Source organism: Aythya marila, assembly GCF_965140915.1.
Source record: "Aythya marila genome assembly, chromosome: 3".
NCBI classification, from domain to species: Eukaryota; Metazoa; Chordata; class Aves; order Anseriformes; family Anatidae; genus Aythya; species Aythya marila.
The window spans coordinates 40,563,294-40,589,436 of record NC_139044.1 but is presented as its reverse complement, the minus strand read 5'-3'; the positions used below and the strand labels follow the sequence as shown (position 1 = coordinate 40,589,436).

The 26,143-nt window shown below is 37.1% G+C and overlaps 1 protein-coding gene across 5 annotated transcripts in view; it reads left to right on the top strand.

Annotated features, from left to right (window-relative positions):
• The window catches only part of EML4 (EMAP like 4), a 159,736-nt gene that overhangs the window by 72,222 nt on the left and 61,371 nt on the right, over positions 1-26,143 (top strand). For 4 of the 5 annotated variants that reach the window (XM_082756779.1, XM_082756780.1, XM_082756778.1 and 1 more), the window contains exons 2-3: positions 13,172-13,354; positions 24,359-24,488. In XM_082756779.1, the coding sequence (XP_082612905.1) occupies positions 13,172-13,354; positions 24,359-24,488 (313 nt within the window). The remainder of the gene's footprint in view (positions 1-13,171; positions 13,355-24,358; positions 24,489-26,143) is intronic. The other variant, XM_082756777.1, reaches the window with a different exon arrangement.

The window sequence follows — 26,143 nt, the reverse complement described above, 5'->3', positions numbered from 1 at the left end:
AAATGTGGATTAACAGCCTGGCATTTATTCTTGAGTAAGAGTATACGCTTGAGTAGTTACTACAGGGAACCTGTGATGCTGTTGACTCCCTCTTCTCCTCACTCCCTGAGTTTATGTGGCCATACGCTGGGTTGTAGCCCAAAGTTGTGTGGTTAGAACATGCTGTTCAGGTGTTGCTGACTTCAAACACACCCATCCTGTGCTCGTATGCAAGTACTGGGGCCCATTTGCAGCTCAGCGTTTCTGCTGCTTGTGAATTTTTGTGAATCTGTCCCTTATGCATAGAACAATCCTTCTTTCTAATGAGACTTTGATTGGTGTCATTTCTTAACTAAATTACTTATTTGGAGGAATAAGGAAGAAAATGGGCAAAGCATGAGGCTGCTTATTCATGATTCATGGCACTGGTGTTATTTAGTCACAACCAGATTTAATTCTTGGTTCTCTATAAAGTGTCTGCAGTACTTGATTACTTCCAATGCCAGACACATCTGTAATCAGTCCCATCTCCTCTACTATTTATAGTGATGTTCTTTTTACCTAAAAACTGTTGGTTTGTAGCAAATAGTGGGAAAAGAAACCCGAAGCTTTTTTTCTACGTCAAAGACTCCATCCATCTAATGAATAGATTATAGGTAACCTGTTTATGATACAAAACATGATGGAATTAAAAATAACTTAATAGAAATATAGTCCCTTTTATGTTTACGGAATTTGACAAATATTCCACATCAGAAATGTGTGTTTTTCTAAAGGATCCTTTTGAGGAGGAAGGAAAATGCATCCCTATGAAAGTGTTTTTCCCATGCAGGCAAATTCCATGCACACACTCATGATGGTTTCATATGATTTATCCATGGTGACTATGATACTTCGATTTTGTATGGGACTTTTACATAAAATATGTTCAAGGTGAAATTTTGAAAGGTCTTAGCCGAACTATTCTGAACCTAAGTATTTAGTCCCAAATGTTGAGTGATTTAATTTTTTTTTTTCCCCTTAGAAGTTGTAGTATCATAGAACACTGTTTACGTGTCTGTGTTTGCTTGCAGGTGAATTGATTCAGAAGCGTGCCCTAACCTAAATAAAGATGAGACCTAATTCCTCCTTGTCAATTGGAATTTTCCACTTTAAATGGGAAAGCAAAGATCACTGGGTTGTAATTGGAACTAAAATTTTGTTATCAGTGTAGTGTCCATGTACATCCCAGCTGACAAATGGGGAAAAAATGTAAAATTCTATTTATTTTGCTCTCAATCAAGAGTAAACAAGGCCTTATCTTTTTTTTATTTTATTTTTAATTATTTTTTTGTTTCTTTTTGAGGGGGAGGGGGGGCTGTTTTTTGTTTGTTTGTTTGTTTGTTTGTTTTTCCCTGCTGGTGTTCAGTTTACTACATCCTTTTTCAGCTGTGCTCAGGCCTAATAATACCAGGATTAGGACCCGATACCATCATTGAAGCTGGCTTCATTTTTATCTATTAGTTTCTGTGGAAGCAGCCTTCATTTTCATGTATTAGTTTCTGTGGAAGCAGCCTATCTGTAACTAACTTTAACTTTTTAAAATATATCTGTAAACACACATGTAGGAATATGTCCTTCTGTTCTAGAAGTCTTCCTCATCATGAATGAAATTAGCTTAATTTCACTGCTATATTATTTGTTCATAGGTTTAGAGCGTATGTGGAAAGTGATTGTTGTTGGTGTCCTTATTAAAGAAAACATGGCAACACCTGAAGGTAGATGTGTGGTCAGACTTGTTTAAAATAATATCCTTGGCAAACAATACCTGGTATCGTTTGCAGTTGCTCAGACCCGCATGCTGCAGAATGGCAGGTCTGATCACTGTGCAGTAGGTCTCACATCAGGTGGGAGCAGCTGCAGCAGCAGGAGAGATGTGAGCAATGCTTTCCACCCACACCTTGTTTATAGGAGGTGCTAACCTCAGAGCTTCGCTGGGACTATTAATTGCTAACATAATGAAACAAACGAGCTTAGCTAAAGAACTAGTCACTTCTTAAATTGGATTTATGATCAGTTTCCTTTTTTTGAGGGTGGTTATCAAGTTACACCAGTATAAGCAGTATTTCTGCTTGCTGTCTGGTCTGAAGTGTTTTCTGTGACACATAGTATGGACATATCCCTTTATTTCTCAATACTTTCTCCTCTGTAGTAACAGCAATGGAGATGATGATTAGTGTGCAGTGAGTGGTTGCAGTTACTGCCTTGCAGCTTGGCTGCGTGGAAGTCACAGAGCTTGTGCTTTGTCCTGGAACTGGAGCAGATAGCTTAGTGGTGTCTATACCAGGACTGCTCTGTATGAAGGAGTTTTAAGTCTTTTTCAACACTTAAAAAACAAACAAACAAACAAAAATAATGGTGGTTTGGATGCACCTCGAGTAAGCAAAGCTGCAAGCAGGTGCAGAAGTTAGGGAGGTATCTCAGTGGAGGTAACCCAAAGTGGGATTTTGTGTCTGTTGCTCTAAGTGTTGTGCTAGATCTATCTCGTGACTAGAGAGATCTAGTCCCACACTACCCAAAACCAATGAACCTTTAAAAAACATATCAGAAGCAAACCTTGTGTCTATTTTTACCTACACAAAGAGATTTTAAAACCATCAAGTTGTATCCCCTGGTTGCAGCAGTGGGTTACAACTACAATTACATACTTCATCCACAAGTACTTCTGTCTCATTACAGCATATTTTCTTCACAAGGAAGTGAATGCATGGCCATCCTTAGCTTGTGGATAACAAAATGTAAGGGAGAATAATGACTTTGCAAGGTTGCTTTAGCTTGTCAGAGAAAAAGTTGGCCTTTTACTCAATGATCTCTCTTACAGAGAGGTAAAACAGTGGCTGCATGGGGTTGTGAATTAAGTGGGAAGAACTCGTATACTTGAAATACCAAAAAACTAAGATAATGCAATGAGTTGATAAGTCTCCTTCCAGATTTTTGCGTTTATCTGAAATTGCTGTGTCACATAAGCAATGTGTGCACTGGCCCTGGTGCACACATGTATCTGCTGAGCACTGAAACCCATGGGATCCTCTTCTTCCCAACAGACCAAGAGGGAACATGTCCCCTGCAGGGGCAAGGGTTGTTTTGGGAGGGGGAGCCCTGAGGCTGCTGTCAGCCCAAAACTGAGTCACAGTGGGCTGGTGGCCCAGGAGGAGCGTGGCATCTAGTGAACCCACCTGAAAGAGGTTAATTGTGGATTTGGGGAGGGATGGTACTGGGGGTATTCACTGCAAAGTTGAATTTTGACCCTGAAATGGTACCACAAAAGATGGGCTTCGGTAGCTTTCCCTTAAACGTGAAGAATATTATGGGTTATGCTGTTTTTAATATCAATATCAAGAAATTAATCTCTTTAATGTGGACATACTCTAATATCGATATTTTCATACACATGTCCATCATTCCAGTAGGAGAATATTCTTGTTGTGTAAAAGTAATACTGAGCCTACAAGATAACATCCTACTGTGTATAAAATATAAGCAACCACTGGCAGAAGCACAACCTGTACAACACCAATTTATAAGTGTGCAGCGTGAATAAAAACATATTTATTTGGAAAAGGAAATTAATAAAATAGGCCAGGACATTATTTTTCCTGACCTGATGGATAGTTACATTTATGATACTGGCTTAGAATAGCACAGAATGAGATCAAATAAACTTTGTTTGTACAGTTAGATACTTATTTATGACTCCTGGGGGAAAGAAAATAGAGCAGTGTGATGGAGCATCCAGGACAACTAATTGCAGAAGTGTTCCGACATTTCCATTTGAAATGTCTAACTCGATTCCTAGATAACAGAAGCTGAAGATCATTCATCTGTGTGTTTCATGATTTGAGATGAGTAACATTTTGCAAATAAACCCTGCATGGTACAAATAAATTGTATTCATCAAAGAAGAGGGTATGTTGCTTTGGCTGATGTTATCTCACTTAATGATTTCAGTGCTTTTCTGTTTTCCTTCTGAAATTAGACCTCACGACTGATGAGAATACAGTGAGTTTAGAGAGTAGAAACATAACTCCTGGGCAAAAATGTACTTTTTTAAAAGCACGCCACAAATAAAAACTCAGATTAGTTTGTTGCCTGAATAAACAATAAATATTTAAGATTTCAGAGGGTTTCCATAAGTTTCCTATTAAAACTATGTTGAGTACTACTGAATGCAAATGTTTTGCAGCAGAGGAGATTGACTACAGTAAATGGTGGATTTTGCCTGAGTTGTTGCAATGTGAAGATTGAGGGTTTTGCAAACTGGATTTTACTTGCACACCAACTTCCTTGCCCTCCAGATAACTGGTGGGTACTGCTTTGTGTAAATGAGTTGGCAAAGTACTCCTGGAAAGCCACTGTGTTTCAGATGATCTCTTGTTTCTCAGTGAATTCTGCAGGATGTTTGCTGGACCTGCTCTGTGTGCTGCTTTGGATCCTGGTGCTTCTGTCTGAGCCTGGATAGTGCCGATATCATTTGGGGCGTTGAGCCAGATCAATGACAATTAATGCTGCTATCTTAAGATTTATGCAGCAATGAAATATGTTTAAAGAAAATGGTTGAGTGGGAAGTCAAAGACTGAACATAAAAGCTACGGTAGGGGTAGCCCTTTAGGCCTGTCTTTAGTCTTCTGGATCATATGGGTAGTAAGGTGCAGCCTTTAATTACTTAGTCTCCCCCAAGTCAGTCAATACTCAGAAAAGACAAGTCTGCCTAAAATGCAGTTGCTCTGTATTTTGAGTTGCTTTAATTTTCTTTGCTTGGCTCACTACGTTATTTTTATGGCAAGGCTTTTAGTCGTGCTTTCCAAAGAAAGACATGAAGTTCAACACTGACTTTGCTGCAGACTTATGGTAGTGTCTCAGTAGCCTACAAGTGTTAATTAACCTTTATGCAGTGTGGGATGATACTTGCATTTAACAGATGAAGTTAAAATGAGATTAAGGTCAAAAGCATCTGCTAATTACTCAATTTTCTAATTAAGTAATTGCCCAATTTGAAACTCTGAAGGCTTGCTTGTCGGTGTGTGCAGGCAGGACAGCCCTGTGCATGTCAAAAGCCTGATTGCTGTGGGTGTGAGGTGCCTGTGAGAGCTGGATAAGGGAAAGGAGCTCCTGGCACTGACATTTTTAGCCTGAACAATTTACTTGGCAAAGTTACTAATTTATAACTCTTTAAATAGGATTTTATCTCGGAAGTGTTCACAATTGTTAATATTGCTGACGCTTCTAGCGTAATATGAAATGTTTTCAACAAAGGAATACTGATCTTGAGGGTCTTTTCCAACCTGGATGATTCTGTGATTGTCTGTGCACTAAATGTTACTCCTCAGGCATGTGCAGTTCATTGCAGAAGTCCTCTGTGAACTTCCAAGTGTGTATGTTAGATAACAGAAGATGCTCTGCCTCTCTTTCTATTGCCATGACGTGAAAATAGGGTGCCATCAGATATTAAAAAGAGCCTGGGGTGACTGAGATTGCTGCTGAGTGAGATATGCAGGGCATCCCAAACAGGTGTCTGTAGCCATCGTGAATTTTACATATGGTGTCTAGAGGTCACTTGTCTGTTATGCAGAAACACTCTTTGAAAAAAGATATGGGCATGTCCTGTTGGTCAAAGGCTGAGCATTGAAGGGTCTTGTGCTTCAGGACAATGTCAGGAGCATCAAGGGCTAACTAACTGACACTAGGAAAAAAGTGTTTTAATTAGTGGATGGTGAAAACACAGTGAATGATCGTACTATTGAGATGCATCTTAATGGAGGTGGAGCTGATACGAACTATGCAGATGGGGAAGGGACACGAGAGACCACATGATTACCTGGGACACGAGAGACCGCATGATTACCTGCTTCTTCAAGTAATTAATGTGGATACCAATGTCAAATATAAGAAGTGTGTGCAGGTGTTGGCTTTGTTCTGTTTTCTCAGTCTGCTTATCAAAGTTAGCATTGGCAAGTACGAAGTCTGCTCTGTTTCTTGTTAAACTTGGGTACCCAGTCAGTACTACCAGTTACTGCAAACTTAGGCAAGCTGAACACTCAGATTAGTCAGATACAGCATGGGTGGAGTTGCACCCTGTGAATTTCATGCTGATATATTTCTAGATTATCAGTATTAAAAGTTATTGTTTACAGCAGCAGATATACTGGATTATTACAAATATATTTTTATCATAATACTGTCGATGTTTTTATTACAAAATTACTTTATTATGTTGTGTTTTTTTCGTATTGTATTTTAATCTTTCTCTTTCCCTTGTCTTTTCATGTCAGAAAAAAAAAATAATATAAGCCTGTGTACACAAATATGTCTAGCATACACAAGCAAAACTAATTATTAGGGATGAAAAGGTAGATCATTGTATGTGTCAGACCAACTCTTTAAATGCAATTGCCTCAGAACACAGGTGATGTTCTTTTCAGTGTAGTGTTGCAATAGTGCAGTTCTCAGACACGAGCTCATTTCAAATAAATCGTAAACCAGTTGAAAATTGTAAAGATCGGTAGCAACTATTGCATTGCGGAATACTCATGCCCAGATAAAATCTTCTAGTGGAACATCTACAGACAAAACTTGGATTATACATATGTAGCATGCTTAATAGAAAAGTCCAAATGCAACTTTGCCCACTATAGTTATATATCTTTCTATAGATACATATCTTAACTATAGATACATAATTATATATCTTTGTATATTATTGTTTTAAAACATATTGCAGTGCTATGATGATTTAATTTTATCGTTTATAACATGTTATTTTATTGTTTTTTTTTTTCTTTTGAGTTTTGAATTTTATGATTATTTGTAATGATATATACCAATCTATAGAGATCTATTCCAGATGTGCCAGTTTTCATTTATCAAAGTCGTACAAAAATTCATAAAGTATAAACCATATTCCTATTGGGGTTTTCACTGAGGTTTTTCGATGCAGTCTAGATTTTCAGCCTTGACTAAGGGTTTTTTTTTTGGCTTGGTTTGGTTTTAAGACCCAGTTCTCTGTCCTTCAGTTAAAGGGTTGGATTGCACTGCTGTATTTTAAAGTGAAAAATGTTTTATATCTATATTATATTATATATATTATATAGTTTATGATTAAAAATGCAGATTACTCATTAGGATGATCATTTTTAATGTTTAAGGCACTGGGCATTGCACTTTAATTTTATGGTCTGATTCTGTGTAGGATCTATACAAATAATATACAAATAAGCTTACTGTGGATATTATTTTAAAAATAGTTATGAAAGGCTAATGGAGAATAATACTTTTTTTTTTTTTTTTTTTTTTAAACTAGCATGAAGGGGACTAAGATTGAACTACGAAATGTTAAATAATTCAGTGAATTGTACAAGACAGTTTTCTTAATATGATAGTACTCGTGCAGCTGGTTGAGTGGGGACTGACAACATGCTGCTTCTTCCTGAGAACCTGAATAAATGTTTGTGCAAGAGAAAAATAACAGTTTTAGCTCGTACTGGAAGTACTAACATGCCATGCATTTGCAAGCTGCAAGATGGGTACTAGTCTGCAGACAATGATCTGTAGCCATTTCAAAACATCTGCATGATTGTTCTACAAGAAAGTAAAGGAACACCTTTTACCTTTGTCTTCAGTAATAAGTGCAGATTTCCTAATGAATTTGAGCAGGTTTTGCTTGTTTGTTTGTTTTAATTCTGAATGGAAAAATTGGGAAACAAGGAAAAGCAAATGAAAAGATATATGGGGTAATCAAGAGTGTTAAAGGTCTTGAATTTGCAGCAAGGGAAAACTTGGAGAGAACTTCCTACTCAGCTTCCATGCCACCAGGTCTAGCTTCCAGGGGCACATTAGAAATGAATAAGGTATCTGTTACTACTATCAAGCTTTCTTAATTTTCCACATTTATGTTGCGTGTTTTAGTTCCAGTTCTTGTCATGCTCCTTCCATGACTCATGTCCTTTACAAAATCAAGATAGTTTGTATGTATACTGACATTTGGATGAGGTGAAGGAGATACTGCAAGCAAAAGATTGTAGAGTCTAGTTCTTCCTTTCTTAGAAAGTTATGCATTACAGACTCAGAACAGGATCTTCACATCTTTTATAAGCTGGTTGTAAGAAAAATAAGTGGCAGAGGACTGTGAAGAAATTTTCTTTCAATTAGCATGGTAAGAAAAACAAATTTGTCAGTTATCTCTCTGGAAATAAATCCCTCAGCCAGAGTCAAATAATTCACTGAACTTCAGGATAAAAGTTGCAGGCTGTGCAAATACGTACCGTCCTACACGCGTGGGCATATCACAGGTCTAGTGAGAAACGGTTCTACTGGGCCAGTTATCTTCAGAAATTGTGATCCAGACCTTTATGCTACTGCAAGTAATTTTGGTTGCATTTCTGTAATAAAAGACTCTTAGCACTCTGGGGAAAACATAGAAAACTGTGTGGGTGCTTTGGCAGGCAGGGGTTTAAAAATATCTGTGGTTTGTGTGGTTTTATTGGATAAAATGTAGTATTTTCCATCCTGTGGTTTAAATTTCCATGTGCTGGAGCTTGTAGAATTTGTTTTTCTAAAATGTTGCTTATGTCTAAAATCAAGCCCTTACTTACGTTTAGTCAAGGCTGGCAGGAATTGGCTGAGAGAAGTGATAATGGATGCTCTGGAATTGTTGAGGGGCCCCAGAATATATGGTTCAGTTGTAATATACCTATGTGCGTGTGTGTATGTGTATGCACACACATTTTAAACAGTAGAGAGTTCAGATTTCTCCTAGGCAGCTAGTGATTAAGGGAAATACCTTTCAAATGCTGCTATCCTCACGTGCCTGGTTGGTGACATGTGAAAAGTGGAGTGATGGGTGGGCTGGGAGTATTGTTAAGTGCCATCACGACGTATTGGATGCCTCTGTCAAAGTCCCTGGAGAAAGCCTAAGGGGCTGTTAGATCTGTTTATCTGTTCAGTATGCTGGGAGATACATTCTTGCTTACTCCAAAAGGAGGGGAGGAATTAATGTTTTAACGGCTAAAAGAAAAAAAAAAAAAAAAGCTATGATAAAATAACAAGACTTATTATTTTGCAAGTTACAGTACTGTATGTTTAAACTTAGCATATATTTGCTGTCTTTGGGTTCTAGTACTCTTGTACCACTTTTCAACATGGAAGGACCTTCCATCCACATCTATGTGGATGTCTCCTCACTTTCACCAGCAGGCACTGCAGGTGGTGCTTTTTTCACGATGGATCTTGTTCCATTGGCTCTTTTGAGAGCGTAGGTCATGGACAGCTTGGGAAGTGTGGCTGACACATCAGAAATAATTCTGTTATTACAAAAAATAGCCAGATGACTGAAAAGTCCTGTTTAAAATGAAGTGAATGAATTGAAATAGATAGTCAATTCCACCTAGGTCTCTTGCTCTATTTCCTAACTCAATTTTTTTCTTTGAATAAATAAATCTCCCTCTGGTTTAGTAAACTGAGTGGCTCATGGAAGGTCTGGATAGATGCTCCATATAGCACGACGGAATGGCCAGATGTTTAGGAGTAGGCAAAGAGAGAGGGAGGAGATGGACTTACGCTTCACTTGTGACTGTCTTTGTACTTGCATTAAGAGCTGTTTCCTCTCTGAAAGGCGAATGGCATGCCCTTAGAGGAAGCTTTTTGTTTAAATTTCTTTTGAAGTAGTTCTTTGAATTATAAGAATGCATTTTTGAAGGAAGAAATCCACAAGAGCCAGGTATTTTGAAAAAAAAAATAGTTATGTATTGTGCAGATTTGTTAAAATGATCTCAAGGATTGCAGTTGTGTTTACTTTCAAGGCATCTTCTTTTAAGCTAATCCCTAACTGACTTACTTTCAAGACACTGCCAAGAAGGGCATGTTGGAGTTCAGTTGAGTATTTGCTGTCATGGATGAGGTATTTGGGTTGGGAATAATTTGTTTTAGTTCTCTCGTAGTTCCCAGTGTAATATGTAATTGTCATCACTCAGAATATACGCTGCTTCTGTAGAGTGATAGAGGATAGCAAAATGTCTTCCCATTGTGTGACTGTGATCCTTGATCAACCAAAATATTCTTGATTTCCTAGTGATCTACCTGCTGTCAAGCTTCTCCTTTCAGTCGCTGTGTCTCATGTGCCCCCTTGCAATGCAAAGCAGCCACCAGTGATGCAAAACCTCTTTTCTCTCATTAAGCACACACAGCCCGTCGCTTTGCCAGTTTTTGAGTCACCTAACTGGCTTAATCTTGGTTTCCTGTTCATGTCCCATTTATAGAGCTGCAACCTCTGACAGGCAGTTGGGTTTGAGGGTGCTTTTGCCTCAGCTCACCGTGCATCTTAAAGGTCTGAGACTCCATAGCATGGGTTACAGAGACCGGAATCAGCCAACTTCACCATCCCACTTTATGTTGAGGAGGTCAGAGCATTGCAGCTAACCCTTCTGGGCAGGAAGACTTGCTCTCCCGTGCCCCTTTGAGATTTCTAATGAGTGGCATAGCTGTGGCTTAGAGGACTGCAGGAGACATCTACTGCAGCCCTTTCCTGGGATTTAGCAGAGGCAGTCTAGTAAATGTTGGTAGTCAATGGGGGGGAGGGGAAAAAAAAAAAAAAAAAAAGCAGCTCTAGTAGAGCACTTTTATCAATGCTTATCAGACTGAATCCAGTAATGGAGCCTTTCCTGGTTTGGTGATTACTATTATTTGGGCTCCATGCAGGGGAAACAATAACATCTAGTTTCTAAAATGAAGATTTGACACAGTTTACAGAGAGCTACTCACTCCTTTTACAAATGTTTTACAGTAATCTGCTGCATATTTAAAGATCCTGGGAATTTATCCATAATAAGACTTTTTAATAGTTCATTAATTGAAGGCTTTGGCAGACAAAAAAGGAAAAAAGCGTTAAGGAGATGTCAAACTTCTGTGTTTGTTTGGACTGCTGGTAGTGTAAGATGAGATGCAAAGGTCATAAAAGTTACTTTGAAAATAATTGTTGTTGTTTGGTCCAATGTTCGTTTTGGCTTGTCCTCTGCATTTATACAAAGGCTAATATTGTGATTGCAATAGAAGTATGAATTATATGGTGCCTCTTTCAATCCACTTCCCTAAAGTCAAAACTCTTCTTGACTTTATGAAGTAAATTTACATAAATTTACATAAATTTACTTCCTTTTAACATGCAATATAGGTACATGTGTTTGTAGGAACCTCCAGTAACTCCTTAAACGAGATCTTTTTTTTATGTTTTGAAAATGGGGTTTTTAATATAAGAATCTTTCACAGTTCTTTCCAACCTGGAATAGCAGTCACTGGTGTGGATTTCTAAAATACTAGAAAGAGAACTGAATAGGTTGGGTTTTAGAGTCATTAAAATAACTTCTTAAAAAATGACCTTTTTTGGATAGATGAGGTGTTTTTGGTGGCTAGTGATACTACAGACATTTTGTTCAGAGGTGTTCTGATTTACTATTTCTGGATCTCAGTCTGATTGCATACCTTATTAATTTCCCTTCAGTTCTTATTTAATAGTGTAAATGAATACAGTATTAGCCATGCAGTAATGCACTTCTGCTTCTAGTTTAACAAAATAGTGAATTAAATTGTTGTGCAAAACTGTCTTCTTTAGGAGTTGTCATATCAGTGTAATTGTAACCATGCCTTCTGGTTTAATAGTAGTTACAAATTCATTTCACTACTACTATTACTTTGTTTTACTAATTCCTTATGGGACTTTTTTCATGTTGTAAAAGTAATATTGTAATTTTTTTTTACTTAGCTAAATTCTTGCTCCTTCAGTAGTGATTATCATACACAAAGGCTTTCTGCTTTAAAGCTGTCACTAAAATCCATAATCTCTTTCATATTTAATTCTTTGAACCATTTTGGCCTGTGTTTCATTTGCTTATGAAACATTCACTTTAAGAGTGATACCCTTATACAAGTATTTCAAAGGAATTTAATTAAGGAATTTAGTCAAAAATAGAATTTTAAGGCTATGGCTTTATGATAACTTATTATTCCTTTGTTAGGTATTCATCACATTAGTGAACTAAAATTTAGATTATAAATTGACAGTAATAACATCCAGTTATTTTTCCTTATGTGTGAATTTTCTGTTTGGATATGTTTCATAAAATATGAACTCATACTGTCTCTTTGCAGAACTCAGGCTGTAAAAAATTTTGTAAACCTGTTGAATCCTGAGTTCTAGTAAGCCTAAGTGAGGATGGATAAGGAATTCAGTACTTTGTGATTGAGCAACATATTCTTCTATGGGTCTTTTTTAGTGGTTGGACTCTGACTTATTGGAACAGCCAAATACAAAAATCTGTTATGTGTTATTTTGGCTTGGCAGAAGTAATGCAAAGAACTGTCAAAAGCAAAGAATATGCAGAAGCTGTAATTTCCTTTTTACCACTGAAGAATAGATTTGGCTGGATTGCGCCTTCAATGCTAATCTATCTCTGTGTGGCCAAATAAGTTTTTGGAACCTTTTTGTAGTGTATTTACTTTCTGTTCACGTCAGGCCAAATGTTATAATGTCATTTTTTTCCCTCTCTCTCTTTCTCTCTTGTTTTTTATTTTTTATTTTTTGGCTCATGCAGGGTGGTGATGTGAAAAAAAGTACAGAGAAAGGATTGGAGTTAAGAACTCAGATCTAGACCATTTAAATTGAGATTGTCACTTGATGCAATTAGATCATGGCTAGCAATACTAGTATGTTCAACTATGGATATGCTTTTTTTATAATTTTATGTCTTGTTTTAAAACTAAAGACCTTGTTTAAAATTCTTGAACAGTTCTTAAAGAATATTTTGCAAAATTTAACCTCAATTTTATAATTTGGGGTTAATTCAGTTGGCTATGTAAATAAACTTGATTTCAGTCTTTCTTCTACTGGTAAGCATGTTTTTCCTTCTACGCTTTTAACAGAAAGTAATTTCCTCTTCTGACTGTGGTAGAACCATGCTGCTTAAGCCTTCTAAGTTAATGATTAGCTGCACTTCTCTCTTGAAGCATTCATATGATACATATCCTTTCCTTCTTTGCCTGAACATATTTGTTCATCTTCAGTACTTCAAAATGATGGGATAGACATACTCATTCTGTGTCTTTCTATGGCTTTTGGTTTAGAACAAAACAGTTAAAACTCTTTCTACTCTCTTTCCCTTCCATACAGATGACAGCATCTCAGCTGCAAGCACATCCGATGTCCAAGACCGACTTTCAGCCCTGGAGCTGAGAGTTCAGCAGCAAGAAGATGAAATCACTGTCCTAAAAGCAGCGCTGGCTGATGTGCTAAGGCGCCTTGCTATCTCTGAAGACCATGTAGCTTCTGTGAGAAAATCAGCACCAAGTAAGGGTAAGCCCATATTTGGTAAATTCTTTCTAGAGTCAAAATGTTATCATTTAGAATGTTCTCTGTTGGTGACTTTTTCCCCCTTTTCTGTGTCATCTGAAAAAGCAAGTATATTTTGTGAGGAACAGGGTAATTTTTTTTTTTTTATTGTCAGCTTTGCAGTATATGACTAATAGCTATTTGAAATATGCTTAATAATTTTGCCATTTTCTAACATTTATATGTATTTATGGCCACTGGAAATTTACCTTAATTCTTCTAAAAAGGTTCATTTAATTTAAACAGTGGACTGCTTTACAGCTGCGGTCTTTAAGCTGCCAACGGTTTCTGAAGCTTACAGGGAGCTCTAAGTCTGAGCTTTGACTTCATATATAAGTTATTCAGCTGAAGGGCTGTATTAAAGTCTACATTTCCCCCGCTCCTCAATTCTTAATTAAAAAAATAAATTGAAGTTTCTAGTTTATTTTTCTTCACCTGCAAGGATAAACACCAGTAGGTTTCTTATAAGAAATGGACATCCATTTAACAGTATCTCTAGCAGCTAACCTTTACACTGTAACTTTGAAATATATGGGGTTGTTTAAAAGTAAAGGAACTAGATCCTGCTTGCACTAATTTGTACAAATGTGTGTGAATGTATCATGTTTTTTCCATGAGCGTTTCCTTTTCTGTTCTGGAGAAGTACTTGCATTGTTAGTGGGATTTACTCCAACTTAAAATTGTGTATAGAGAGAGAACTACAGCTGTATACAGATGTGACATATGTTTGGCCTATGATTAAATAAAAGGTTAGGTTTTATTTCAGATAATTCACAGTTCTAGTTCACCATAAATGCATTTACCCCCATGAAACCATGCAGCCCAGAATTCACTCGGCTCAACCCTTGTACTTCAGCCTTGAAGTACACCCATTACACCAACACTAGCATAACACTGAACTGACACACCAGAGCATATGTTTGTTTGGGTGGCTGCATTATACAGGTTGAAAATGCAAAAGCTGAAAATTCTGAAAGTTTGAATTGTTTTGGATGTGGCAGGGAGATCAAATTCCTTAATTAAGTGTTTTTGTAGTCTCTCTGCCAGATGGAAGGAAGTGATGACACTTAATTGGCTTTGGCTCTGAATCCTGCCATTCTCTCTTACTTGCTAAATGGTAGACTGTTGTCAACCCTGCTTATAAATGCAGCTTTTTCTGCCTGATATGTATCTCTGGTCTCATCAAGATTGAGACTTCCTTGTCTAACTCCGTTTAAATAAAGCTCAAGCAAGTATTTCAGCTAAATCAATCTTTGCTGTCTGCTGTCCATTATGACAAAAAGAAAATGTCTGTGGAAAACTGTGGGCAAAATGAATGCAACATAGAGCCTTATTCTTCCTGTTTACATGCAGAGGAATTGGGATGTGCATAAATACGGATATAAAGACCTTTGGCTTGGAATTGTCTAATATCTAGCAAATGCAGTTCACAGGCAGGGCAAGCTTACAGAGTTTTGCAGAATGCCTTGGGGCCGTCTTACAGACTCTGGGAGCCTTGTGGCCATAGTGAGTTCTCCAGGTGAATTTATTCAATGAAAAATAATTATTCCTCTGGGTGGGAAAGGATGGAGGATCTACATACCTTCAGCATTTCGATATTACATTTCTAGCAATTAATGACAGCAGCACGTAACTCAAGATAGAGGTGAGAGTGGGGGGTGAAATGTACATGTACGAACTAATACATTGAACATAAATGAATTATGACTAACTGGCACTGTATTTAATTTGTGGAGGATGTATCCCTGTTGTCTTCAGTTAACTAATACTACCAGGTGACACCTTAGCTTCACTGTTTATCATGAAAGCGGTTGTGGATAGACAGTACAAGGATGTCACCAAGGAAAGAGGTCGTTCACGTACGATCACTGAAATTTTCTACAAGGTTGAAATTAAACTTTAAGAATGAACTTGATATTAATATTGATTCAAACTTAAACACTGATATTTTAATAAACATTTTAAAATGAGATCATGCATACCTTTTTGTAATACTGTAGACAGTTTTAATGAAAAAAAAAAGCTGAGGCTTTGGTTCACAGAAGTATTTGTCTCTACAGCAGTGCTTGATTGCATGTTCACCTTAATAATTAACAACAAAAAAAGATGCGTATGTATTTTTGAATTGAGAGAGGTGTTTAATTTGAAGTATGGCAAGATGGTCAGATAAATCTGAAATAAATTGAACTTGCAAAAGTCACAGTACACGAAAAAGCCATCTTGAATCTTTTCATCAAACAGATTTTTAATCCAAGTAGCAGACAATATCTAACCCAGTTTGAATGAGTCTTTCCTACTTGCTGATGAAATGTTTTCTAAAACCTCTCCATTTTTTCTGTAACCAGCTCAGCAGTGTCTTTCAAGAGAGATTTTTCATAAGCTAAAAATAAGTGTAGTGAACAGGCCAAATCATGCTGAAGGGGGCAAATACAGATCATTTTGTAACTGACTTTTCTCATTCTGAAGCTGATAGCTCAACTTGGTGTAGGAACAGATCTCTTCATCCTTTTTGTTAGTTTGTCTGCATTGCATATCTGGTGAGCCAATTCTGTTCTTACTTTTCTTATCCCTTTATTTTAGATTGATTGATTGCATCAGCCATAGCTGAAGCTAGAATTCCTTGTATTATTCTTGCAGTCTTTGCTTTTCTTTTTTCCTAGGTAACTATTGTTGCATGCTTATTTTGAATATAGTCCAGTCTTTGGTAAACAATTTGACAGGCATTGGTAGATTTTTATTTATACATACTCCGTGGACTATTAGTAGATTACTGCCTACAATTTTGACTGTCTAGCTGTGACTCAAGCAAACTCCTCTTTATATGGTGCTAGGTGATGTGCAAACTGTATGAGATAAGCCAGAGCGTGAGGTTTTTAAGCCACCTCAGTGCCTCCTAGTAGAACATGAAGTGGAGACGCTGTAAGAGGGAAATTGCAATCCCCTCTAGCAGGGATTGCAGCAGAATCGACACACCTGCTATTGCACACAAAAAGCAGATTGTGTTCTGATGTGGCGTGTCTTCGTTTTCAGTATTTCTCTATGTAAAGCCCTTCTGAATAGAGAACATCTTTTCAAAATAAAAAGGCCTTGATATTACTTCTGCATCTCTGCTCTCAGCTAAGGATAACTATGGAATGGCAAAATTAGTCGGGTCTGAACTGCAGGTCATGTTGAACATTCTTAGAAACATGAAAGGGGCTGGTTAGAGAACAGGTCCCCAGCAGCTACAGGGTTTGGGGAAGAAAGGGGTTAGGTAGGGTGGGTTGTAGTGTGTGGGAGCATTTGGGGTTTTGCTGTTTTGTGTTGTTGTTGTTGTTTGTTTTTTTTTTTTTTTTTTCTCGTTTTGTTTTGCTTTATAGACGTCTTGGCAAGGAATATTTCTATGGGAAGTTCTTTGCTTTTGGCAGCTCTGTGCTCTTGTTGCCACATGTCTCTGCTGTTGATGCATGATTGATGCTGTTAACATTCACAAAAAGTTCCCAAAACAAAGATTACCTGGACACTGAAGAAAAGGAAAGCATAAAGCAGTCTGGTACTTGTGGCTGCCAGCACGATAGATTGGCTCACAGCTGGTGCCTGGTAAACCTATTAAAATCTTTCAGGGTGTCAAAATGTGTGTAACGGGAGAATTCATTCCTCAGGCTCTGGGTGTGGAGACAAGTTTGTGGTGCACAATGGCACCAGTAAAATAGCTCAGACTCAACATATTACTGGGGTAGGAGCTCTTCCCTGAGAAAGCGTCCATCTACCAGAAATTACAGCTGATCTCTGCCCACAGAGAAACAGATTTCATGTCCTTTTTCTGGACTTGGAAGTAACGATGTGACTTGTCACAGGCTAAACCCCTGAAATAGGAAATATTTCCTATTCCTTGGGCAAGAATTGATATCAAATAACTTGTGTGAAAATTTAGGTCACAAAGTGAAGTTCAAGAAGTGGATGGCAATTTGCAGAGGGGGCCTCCCGTGACAGTGTGGACTGGCTGACCAAGAGGCATTTGTTTTACTTATGGCAGAGATCTTGGGGATCTGCAGTAGCAGCTGCATATTGGAAATGCAGATTCTTTTTTCTTTGTTAAGTGGGGTTTTCTAATAGTAACCTGGAGTGTTTTCCTTACTCTTCTGCTCCCTTCTCAGGTGTGAAATGATGTCTGTTCAACATCTCAATAGGAAGAATTCTGAAGTAGTATCTTGTATCAAATTCCACCTCATTGCAGTAATGTAAACAAAACACTTCAGTTGTATTTTTTTACTTTATCTCAAAAATGGTTTCATTTCAATAACATGAAATCATTTTATTTTATTAACAAAAACTGACTTAAGGTGTTCAGTAAGATACATTAATGAAAGCATAACATAGGCTTTTATTAGTACTTTTCTTTTTAAAACATTCCAATGTGCATAATTTTTCTTAATAACAGGGTATATATTTATGTTGTCTAATTATTAAACATTAAAACTGAAAATGGAACGGTAGATAGAAAATGTTCATCAGAGATAGGTTATAGGTTCTTATTCATGATAGTAAGATTAACTTGGCAAGCATATACGTGTGTCGTTTTACTCATGGGAATAGTCCAATTGAAGTCTGCAGGCTGTATGCTCACATAACAAATAATGACACTCTTGAGGTCTTAATGGGTTTTCCAGGTACTGGTTTTAGTGCCATCTGTTCTTTCTGCATTAATTTTTTTTTTTTTTTTTCTCTTTACTACTTCCCCCTTTTTTTTCCTTGTCTTCTCTTTTCCTTCTGCCTTCTGTAATTTTTCTTACTATTCTTGATGTTCTTCAGCTATTCAGAGAATTTGAATCTAGAGAGTGTTAATGAACTGAAGGGCATTAGCTAGCTAAACCAAGTTGAGGAAAGAAAAGCGAAGAGCAAATTATTATTATTTTTTTAATTTCTCTTACCTGATAATCCTGTTCATTGATAAAAATTCTCAAAGCAACTGTAGAAGAGTGTTTTTCAGTTGTGGTGATCAGTACCCTTATTCGTTTTCCATAGTCTTCTTACAATTTTGGACATGCTTTTATGCATTTGTGTGCTTTTTAGGAAGAGTGTGGACAAATTCTCCTGAGGTGCTGCTCTACTATTCTCCATGATACTTCTCAAGCTAAGAATTGCAATCTTGGAGTAGCTAAATGATGCAGTTAGCTTTTTCAGAATAAAATCTGCCTTGTTGTTTATAACACTTCAGTAGCTTTTTCATCACTGTTTGCCAGAGTGTATCAAATTGTTTCAGAATACCATAGTTAAATTTTTATTTCTTCTGCTTGGATACAGCTCACTTGGAATGGGTTGAGGAAGTAGATGGTGCCTTTGGAAAAGTGTAGCAAAATAATAGGATGGTAGGGAGAGAGGAGGAAAAGGTCTGTGCTGTTTTAATAAGCTGTTGGCTCTCTCAAACCGAGGAAGTTTTCAGTTTCCCTCAGTAGTAGTTTTATAAAATTCCTGCCCAAAGAGCCAAGCGTCAGAGCAGCAGCATGACTCTCCTGGACTTTTGGGAATGTAACACCAGAAAAATTAGTTTTTGTCTAGAAGGATCAGTTACACTTAGAAATGCATGTGTTGAAAGTTTCAGTCAATAGCTCTAAAAATGTATACAAAATCTGTAAATAAATAAATAATCTTAATATTGTAATCAACCTAACTATTGAGAGAGATTTGCTTGCATCTGAAGTTACTTATGCATTAGCTATATGTCCTCAAACCGTTTCACATTAACATGCCCCTATTAAACTTTTCCTTATAATAGAAAAAGAGGGATAATTTTTATATTCAGTTTTCAGCTGAGATTTATGAAATTGGGTTTCAATTAAAAATGATAATTAAAAAAAAAAAAAAAACGTCTGAAGCTTTTTCAGGTAGATGTAATTGTTTTAAGAATACTAAAGTTTGTCAAAACTTAATTATGTTTTAAAATCGGGTTATTAGCAAGATGAAGTATAAGCCATAGTTAGTAAAGGCAGCTGATCTATTTTTTATCCTGATTCATATCATTCTTTACTGGAGAAGTGGTATCTCACCCTGACCTGTAGCTTTTTCTCCTGGGATAGAAGAACAGAACATTTTTGCTGCTTAAGAAGTCTCAATCAGAATTTGACAGTGTAAGTAAAGTAATTGAATAAACCTCAACACCAAAGAAATTGTTCCCAGCCCTTCAGAATAGAGTACTCTTCTCAAATGGAGCTTTAGTGCTCCCAAGCCATTTCTTTGCCAGTCTTCCATCAGTCAAGTGACTTGACATTCTTTGAAACTTTAGAAACAAAGAAGTGACTACAGCTGCTTTGATACAATGTCTTATAACATCTTGAAGTTTAGGATTTGTCATACTTTCAAGTTTGGTTTTGATGGTTTTCTTTTAGGAAGGAAGTGCAGATAAAGCCTTATGTTCTGCTGCACTTAGAACTATTTAGGTCTGTTTTTCTGTGGCTCACCTGTGTGTGTTGTCTGATGACTAACAGAGTGGTTGAGCAAATACTGTACATTTATTTGGTAGGAGTACTAAACTGTGTTTCTGTTCTTCAAGATGTCAGACTTATTTACAGGAAACCCCTTTGAATGTAATCTGTTTGAGATATCTAGACATCTTTTCCAAGTTCTGCTGAAAATAAAATATCATAAGGGCTTTTGTTGAAGGGCTTTATTGTTGTTGTTGTTTTAATCTTAGAAAAAAATCTTTTTTTTTTTCTTAGAAAGAATTATTGAGGTTTTTTTGTTTGTTTGTTTTGTTTTGTAAAAACAAAAAAGGTGTAAAGAGAAAGTATTTTAACATATTTACACTTAGTTGAAATTGCAACTATCCTAAGAAGTGAAAGGTTTGGCATTTCTTTGGAAGGAAGGCAGTTTGCCTGTGAGGATCAGCAAATATAAAGATACTCAGATACTCATTGTTCCTGTTACCAAAGGCGATAATAAACTATAAGCGGTTTGGAGAAGATAACTGAATCACTAACTTCAGCTCTAGTATGTTATATGTATGTTTAGAAAAAAAAGTTCACGAGACATGTATTTTCAAAACTTACCACTGCCTCTTACAGCTGTACCTCAGTTTTCCCCCAGTTAGCTAATCGAGGCTGATAAAGGGTTGGAAATAGATTCTTGTTTGTTGTGGTTTGTGTTTTCTAATCCTACTTATCTTTCTTTCACACACTTGTGTACTTGACAGATGTTAACGAAATGCTTCTTTGAACTCAAGGGATAATATTTTGTGAAAATTATCAGAACAGAGATGAATCTACTATCCATAAAAGACATTTTTACCACTTTGATCTCTGACAATTTGGCTTTAATCCTGGTTACCACGCGCTGGCTTTCATTGTATGTTCAGTTTATGTCTGGCTTTTGTTCTAAACCAACAGATAAAGCTGAGTGCTGTTCAGCCTGAAAATTTCAGACTATTTATGCTAGTAAGAGACGTACAACATGATACTGGCAAAGACATGCAATCTGAATGGTGGGACAACTCAGTTGTTCATTGACACGGAATCTGTGTTCTCCCGAGCTGCTTCATTATTTCACAGGTTTTCACTGCTTTGCTGAAAGAAAAGCTATCTTTGCCATGAAGAAACAGCTTGTGATGCTATTAATTTTCAAACTGATTTGACTGCAGAGATCCTCTGGTTAAAAGTCATGAGGAGGACTGTATGCCTTGGAGCAGCTTCCCCAGGGCTCTGATCCTGGCTGAAAAGAGCCTGGTGCTGTCTGAACCCATGGGGAGCAAGCCTTTAATGCTCTGCTGTCTGCGGCTTGCTTGGTGCTTAAGGTGTCCCTTCCTCCTTCTCCACCACAGCTTAAAAATTTAAACATATTTTGTCGACAAGCAATTAGACATTTACTTGATATTTTTTCCCTTTTAAAAATAGGTTTTCTGATGGTCATTTTTAGAATACCATGTTGCAATGTAATACACAGAGTCTGGAAGGGGGCTTATTTCTTGAGGGTGTTGAGTATTTTTTGTGTGTGTGTGTATGTTTTTTGTTTGCTCATTTTTATGTTTCATTGTGCATTGTGTGGCACACTGAACTCTGACTGACCAAGATTTTATCTTGGTTCTAAGAGATGCTGATATATTTTCGACACTTGAAAAAAATAATCTGCCAGTTCATTTTTTTTTTCCTCACATTTTGTAGTGTTGGTCTGTGTGCAAATATTTTGTTCCATTTTTCAATAAATTAATGATTGCGGAAATCTCCGTTATGGTAATCATTAGTCATTTTACAAAAACTGTTTTTATTTTCATTTAAGAATCTTTATCTCAAACTTAATTTTGCATGCACTTGTTGAAATAATGAGGTATTCTGCAGATCTACCATCAAAATCCCCTTCTCAAAAAGCATGTAACACGTAACAGTTGCCTCGCTGCCTTATTGACTAATTCCCCCTTCTAATTATTGCATTCATCATTGCATGGAGTAGAGCACATTCTTGTCATGAGCATTCAATGATGTGCAGTTTTACTCATGATCAGTTTTGTCATTGGATGCAAGATGAAACCAGCACTTTCTCTACTTTGAGGGGAAATCCTAAAAACTCTCTGAACAAAATATCAGTGTGCTTATTGATTAAGAAAAAGGAGCTTCTTTTATCTCTTTTTTTTTTTTTTTTTCAGTCTTAGAAAGTTTCTGTACTTTGTTGGAAGTATTGCTGTTCTTTACACTGTTCACTGAATGCTTTTCCAGCAGTACTGAGAATCGCTTCTATTATTATATCTCCCAATTCACATTTCTGGAAAGCTGTGCCTAGTGCTGGTTGGAGAGGCATTGATCTATTACGATGAGCAGACAGAGATGTTAAGGTCATATGCAGTTCAAGAGTGAATCATAGGCCTTGATATTATGCATCTCCACAAAGAAAACGATTTACTTTGTCACTGAAAAGAAAAGAAGTTAATTTATAGGCTTCTAATGCTAAAAGTGCTTTTTAAGCTCGCATGCTTTTGTTCTTGCATTAAAGTTACAGAAAGGGGTAAAACTCTGAGTTTTTGTGGTTTTATACATTACGTTAACCTTTAAATTCTATATTGCAAATATGTCTACCATAAAGTTATTTTTAAGAAGTACAGGTTGGAAGGAATCAAGCAAAGCTGATTTGTGCAGCATTTAGGAAAAACAACCATGATCTTTGCAGCGTTTCTGCACTTAAGCGTGCCTTTACTTTGTTTGGATCTCCTTTAGTCTCGTTTCTGCCTTGGATATTCCACATGTTCCTTTTGGCACTTCTGATATGAATTTCAGATGGTCACATGCTGCTCAGTATGTTTGAAGCAGGATGCATGTCAACCCTTTTCAGCCTTCATCCAAATAGTTCTGAAATCTAATATTCCCTTGACAGATCTTTCTTGCATGTAAAGCGCTTGTTTAAAATAAGAATTAATTTGTCTCTCAGCCTGCTTGATAGAACTGCAGTTTGACAAATTGACCAAATGCTGGTATGGTTTTAATAATGCATCCTCATGAGTTTGCCCTCAGTGCACAGAGTTGATTCTCCCTGACTATTTTTTTACTAGTCACTTTTATCTTCAATGTGCGGCCTCATGCCTTATCTATTTCTCACTATTCCAAGCCTGCCATGAGCACGGACGTGTAATTTTCCTGTCAGTCGTGTACTTCATGCTTGTTGCTGAAGTCTGAGTGACTGGACATCACGAGCCCCTGAGATGCAGTAGCAATTTGCTGTTTATGCAATGGAGACGTGACACAGAGATGGGGTCAAAAGTGAGCACTGATCTTTGGATGCTTAATGTGAGAGTAGCCTAGATTTCTTTTCAGTACATGTAATGCTTCAGAGGGGAAAGCTCAGAACTAGGGGGGAAGGAGGGGACAAAACATTTTTCTGTATATGACCTTAAAAATAAGACAGGCACCAAAAAAAAAAAAAAAAAAAAAAAAGAGAGAAAGGGGGATAATTAGGGGAAAATAATGAAATGTCAGGTTTAGGTAAAATGCCTTTTATTTAGTTAACTGACAGCCTGTGGCACAGGAAGGTCTAGGAGCCAATTGCCAGGCTAGCATTCAGCTCTTTAAATAGAAGAGCCTTCGCTCCCCCCTCTTTCTTGCAGTCCCCTCCCACATTCACTGCATATTTTCAAACTTCTGCAATGAGTGAAGTGGGCATCTGACAAACAGCCTTCTTCACATACACAATCTTGATTCATCCCTGGAGGGAGTCTGCAGCATTCACTGGAGAGGGCAGATACTCAGTGGAGAAAGCTATATTGGAAATAATTTTACCATATTTCATATGCTCAAAAGTAGATATCTTTTTAAGATGGGAAAGGGCAGCTGAAAAACAAACAAATGAGAAAACAAAAACAAACAAACAAAAAAAATAAAACAACAACAAAAAAAAAACACCACCACCTTTGATTTTCTTTTTAATTCTTAGTATCACAACCCTTAGGGGTTAACTTAAGAGATATTCCTTAAGGGATAACTTGATAAGTCTCAGTACAGAGAGGGCTTCTGTTTGCAACTTCTTTGAACTTCAGTGGGGAAAAAAAAAAATTGAAAGCAACAAACCTCATGTGGTATTATTTGTGAACTGTGATGGTTTTGAAAAAGAGTTGAAATAATCTGATCTGCTGTACTACAGCTGTCCAAGCTAACCAATTTACTAAGGCTAGCCATAACCTGTAATTCTTCCTAAGGATCACAACTGGAAAGAGATGTGGCATGTCACTGAAGTAAGCTATTTGCTGGCAGTGTGGCAGTAGAGAGGCTAATTCCCGTAAGAGTGTATTGTTGCCTTTCTAAGGGTCTTGGGTCTCCCTTCTCTAGTTATGTTAAGTCTTTCATGAAAGTACATCATTGGATACCAACTGGATGGTAGTCCTGAGCATTTCAGCTTGCTTCTGTGGGATACCAGGTCCACCTCTGATCGCTCGTGTTTTTTTCTGATGGATCTTTGAGTTGCAGATGTAAACACTTATGCTCTTTTTTTTCTCTTTTTCTTTTTTTTTTTTTCTAGGTCAGCCAAGCCTCCGAGAAGCTATCTCAATGTCCTGTATAACCAATGGGAGTACGGGAAGCAGAAAAACAAGCCACAGTTCCTCTGTATCTGTTGCCAGAAAAGAAACTCTTTCATCTGCTGCAAAAAGGTACCGACCTGTTATTAAGATTGAAATTATATTTTAAAAAGCAAAATGGAAAAACAAACAACAACAAAAAGAAACAGAGAAAGAGTTTGTTTTTGTCTCTGCACAACCCTCAGCAGAGCTCTCTGAGGCAAAAATTAGCTTTGGAAATATACTATGTTGTTGGGCTGCTTACATCAGGGTTCTAAAAGGAATTCATAAATGAAGACTGTTTCTAGTGTATACTGTCCAAATGCATTCTCACGAAAGGACAGAAGGGGCAAATGTATTTCCAATATGACTGGAATTTTTTTTCCTTCTGGTATTCATCTGAATCTTTTTTTTTCCTCCCCAAGGAAATTAAAAAACAAAACCGACTTCATTGTCTTGAGTGTAAATAGCAGGCAATAGCAAAATAGTTGTGAAACAATAGTGAGTTTTAAGATATGTTTACTTTTTAAAATTTAAAATCTTAACCTAGAATATGTCTTAGTCTTTGTAAAGTATGTATGTATGAGATCTCAAATGTATAAAAATAACACTGATTAAATATTTGCAATTTAAGTTTGCTATGCACAAAACAATAACATTTTTCCCCTCCCTGTAATGGTTTTAGTTGCATAGAGCAACCGAAGTAACTACTTCTGTAGTTTCTATAACTACTCCTTCTGTGGGTCTGTTAAATAGTGATCACATAGCTTATTTAATCAATAGTTTGCAATTATATGTATTTGTTGGGAAGAACAGACTGCCAGGTATAGCCACAGGACAGGGAATGCTCTTAATGTATAATTGTGTAAATTATGTGAACAACTTCTTGGCCTCTGTTGTGTACTCTGGTAACTCCAGTAGCTGTTCTATCTTCTAGTATGGATGTAAATACTTTGCTATACAACAAGACAGGGAAATGATATATTTCAGGGAATAAAAACGCTGCATGCAAATATAAACTGTGTTAAGAACAAAACAGGAAAAGCTTTAGTTCCCTTTGGAATTTGAAAAGGAAGGGTAATACCCTGTTATTCACTCCTCTCCCTCATGTAGCATTGTATATCTTCTTGTTGAATACTTATGTTTATTTTTTTACAATAAATTAGAAACTGATCACTGTGTGTCTCTATCTACTAGCACAACAGGCACCAGGACAAAATACATTCCTGCAGGAAGGTATTTGTTAGTTAGCACTTTTCCATTAATCTTACCCATGTGGCTCTTAGCACATTGATGAGAGCCAGTCCAGCTTCTGCAGTGTTCAGTTTGCGTTTGTGCTGAATCGCCTTCCTGATTCATTGGCTGATGCACACTTGAGTACATAAGAGGAACAGAGTGGAGTGGCTGGCAACCCTTTCATCTGAGTTAAGGTCTTTAGAAGGAGACCTGGATGGGTCAAAATAGGTAAACCTCAATGTGCGGAGAGCAGCTCTTCCTGGGCCCCCAAAGCCTCCAGATGGAGGGTTTTGTACTACCAGTGCAGCTAAAGATACATGAATGCCTTCTTCAAGGGTTGTTTCGGAAAGGTTTAAGGCCCCCATCTTCAGTTATCTGCTCAGCTGTTCTCCTGTATTTCTATAGTCTTCCAAAAAAAAGTGTCTGGTATTTGTAAGAAAACAGGTTTGCCCTTTTATAAAAATACCATTTTAAGAAAGGTGAAAGGAAATGTCAGTTCTTGGGCTCTGAAA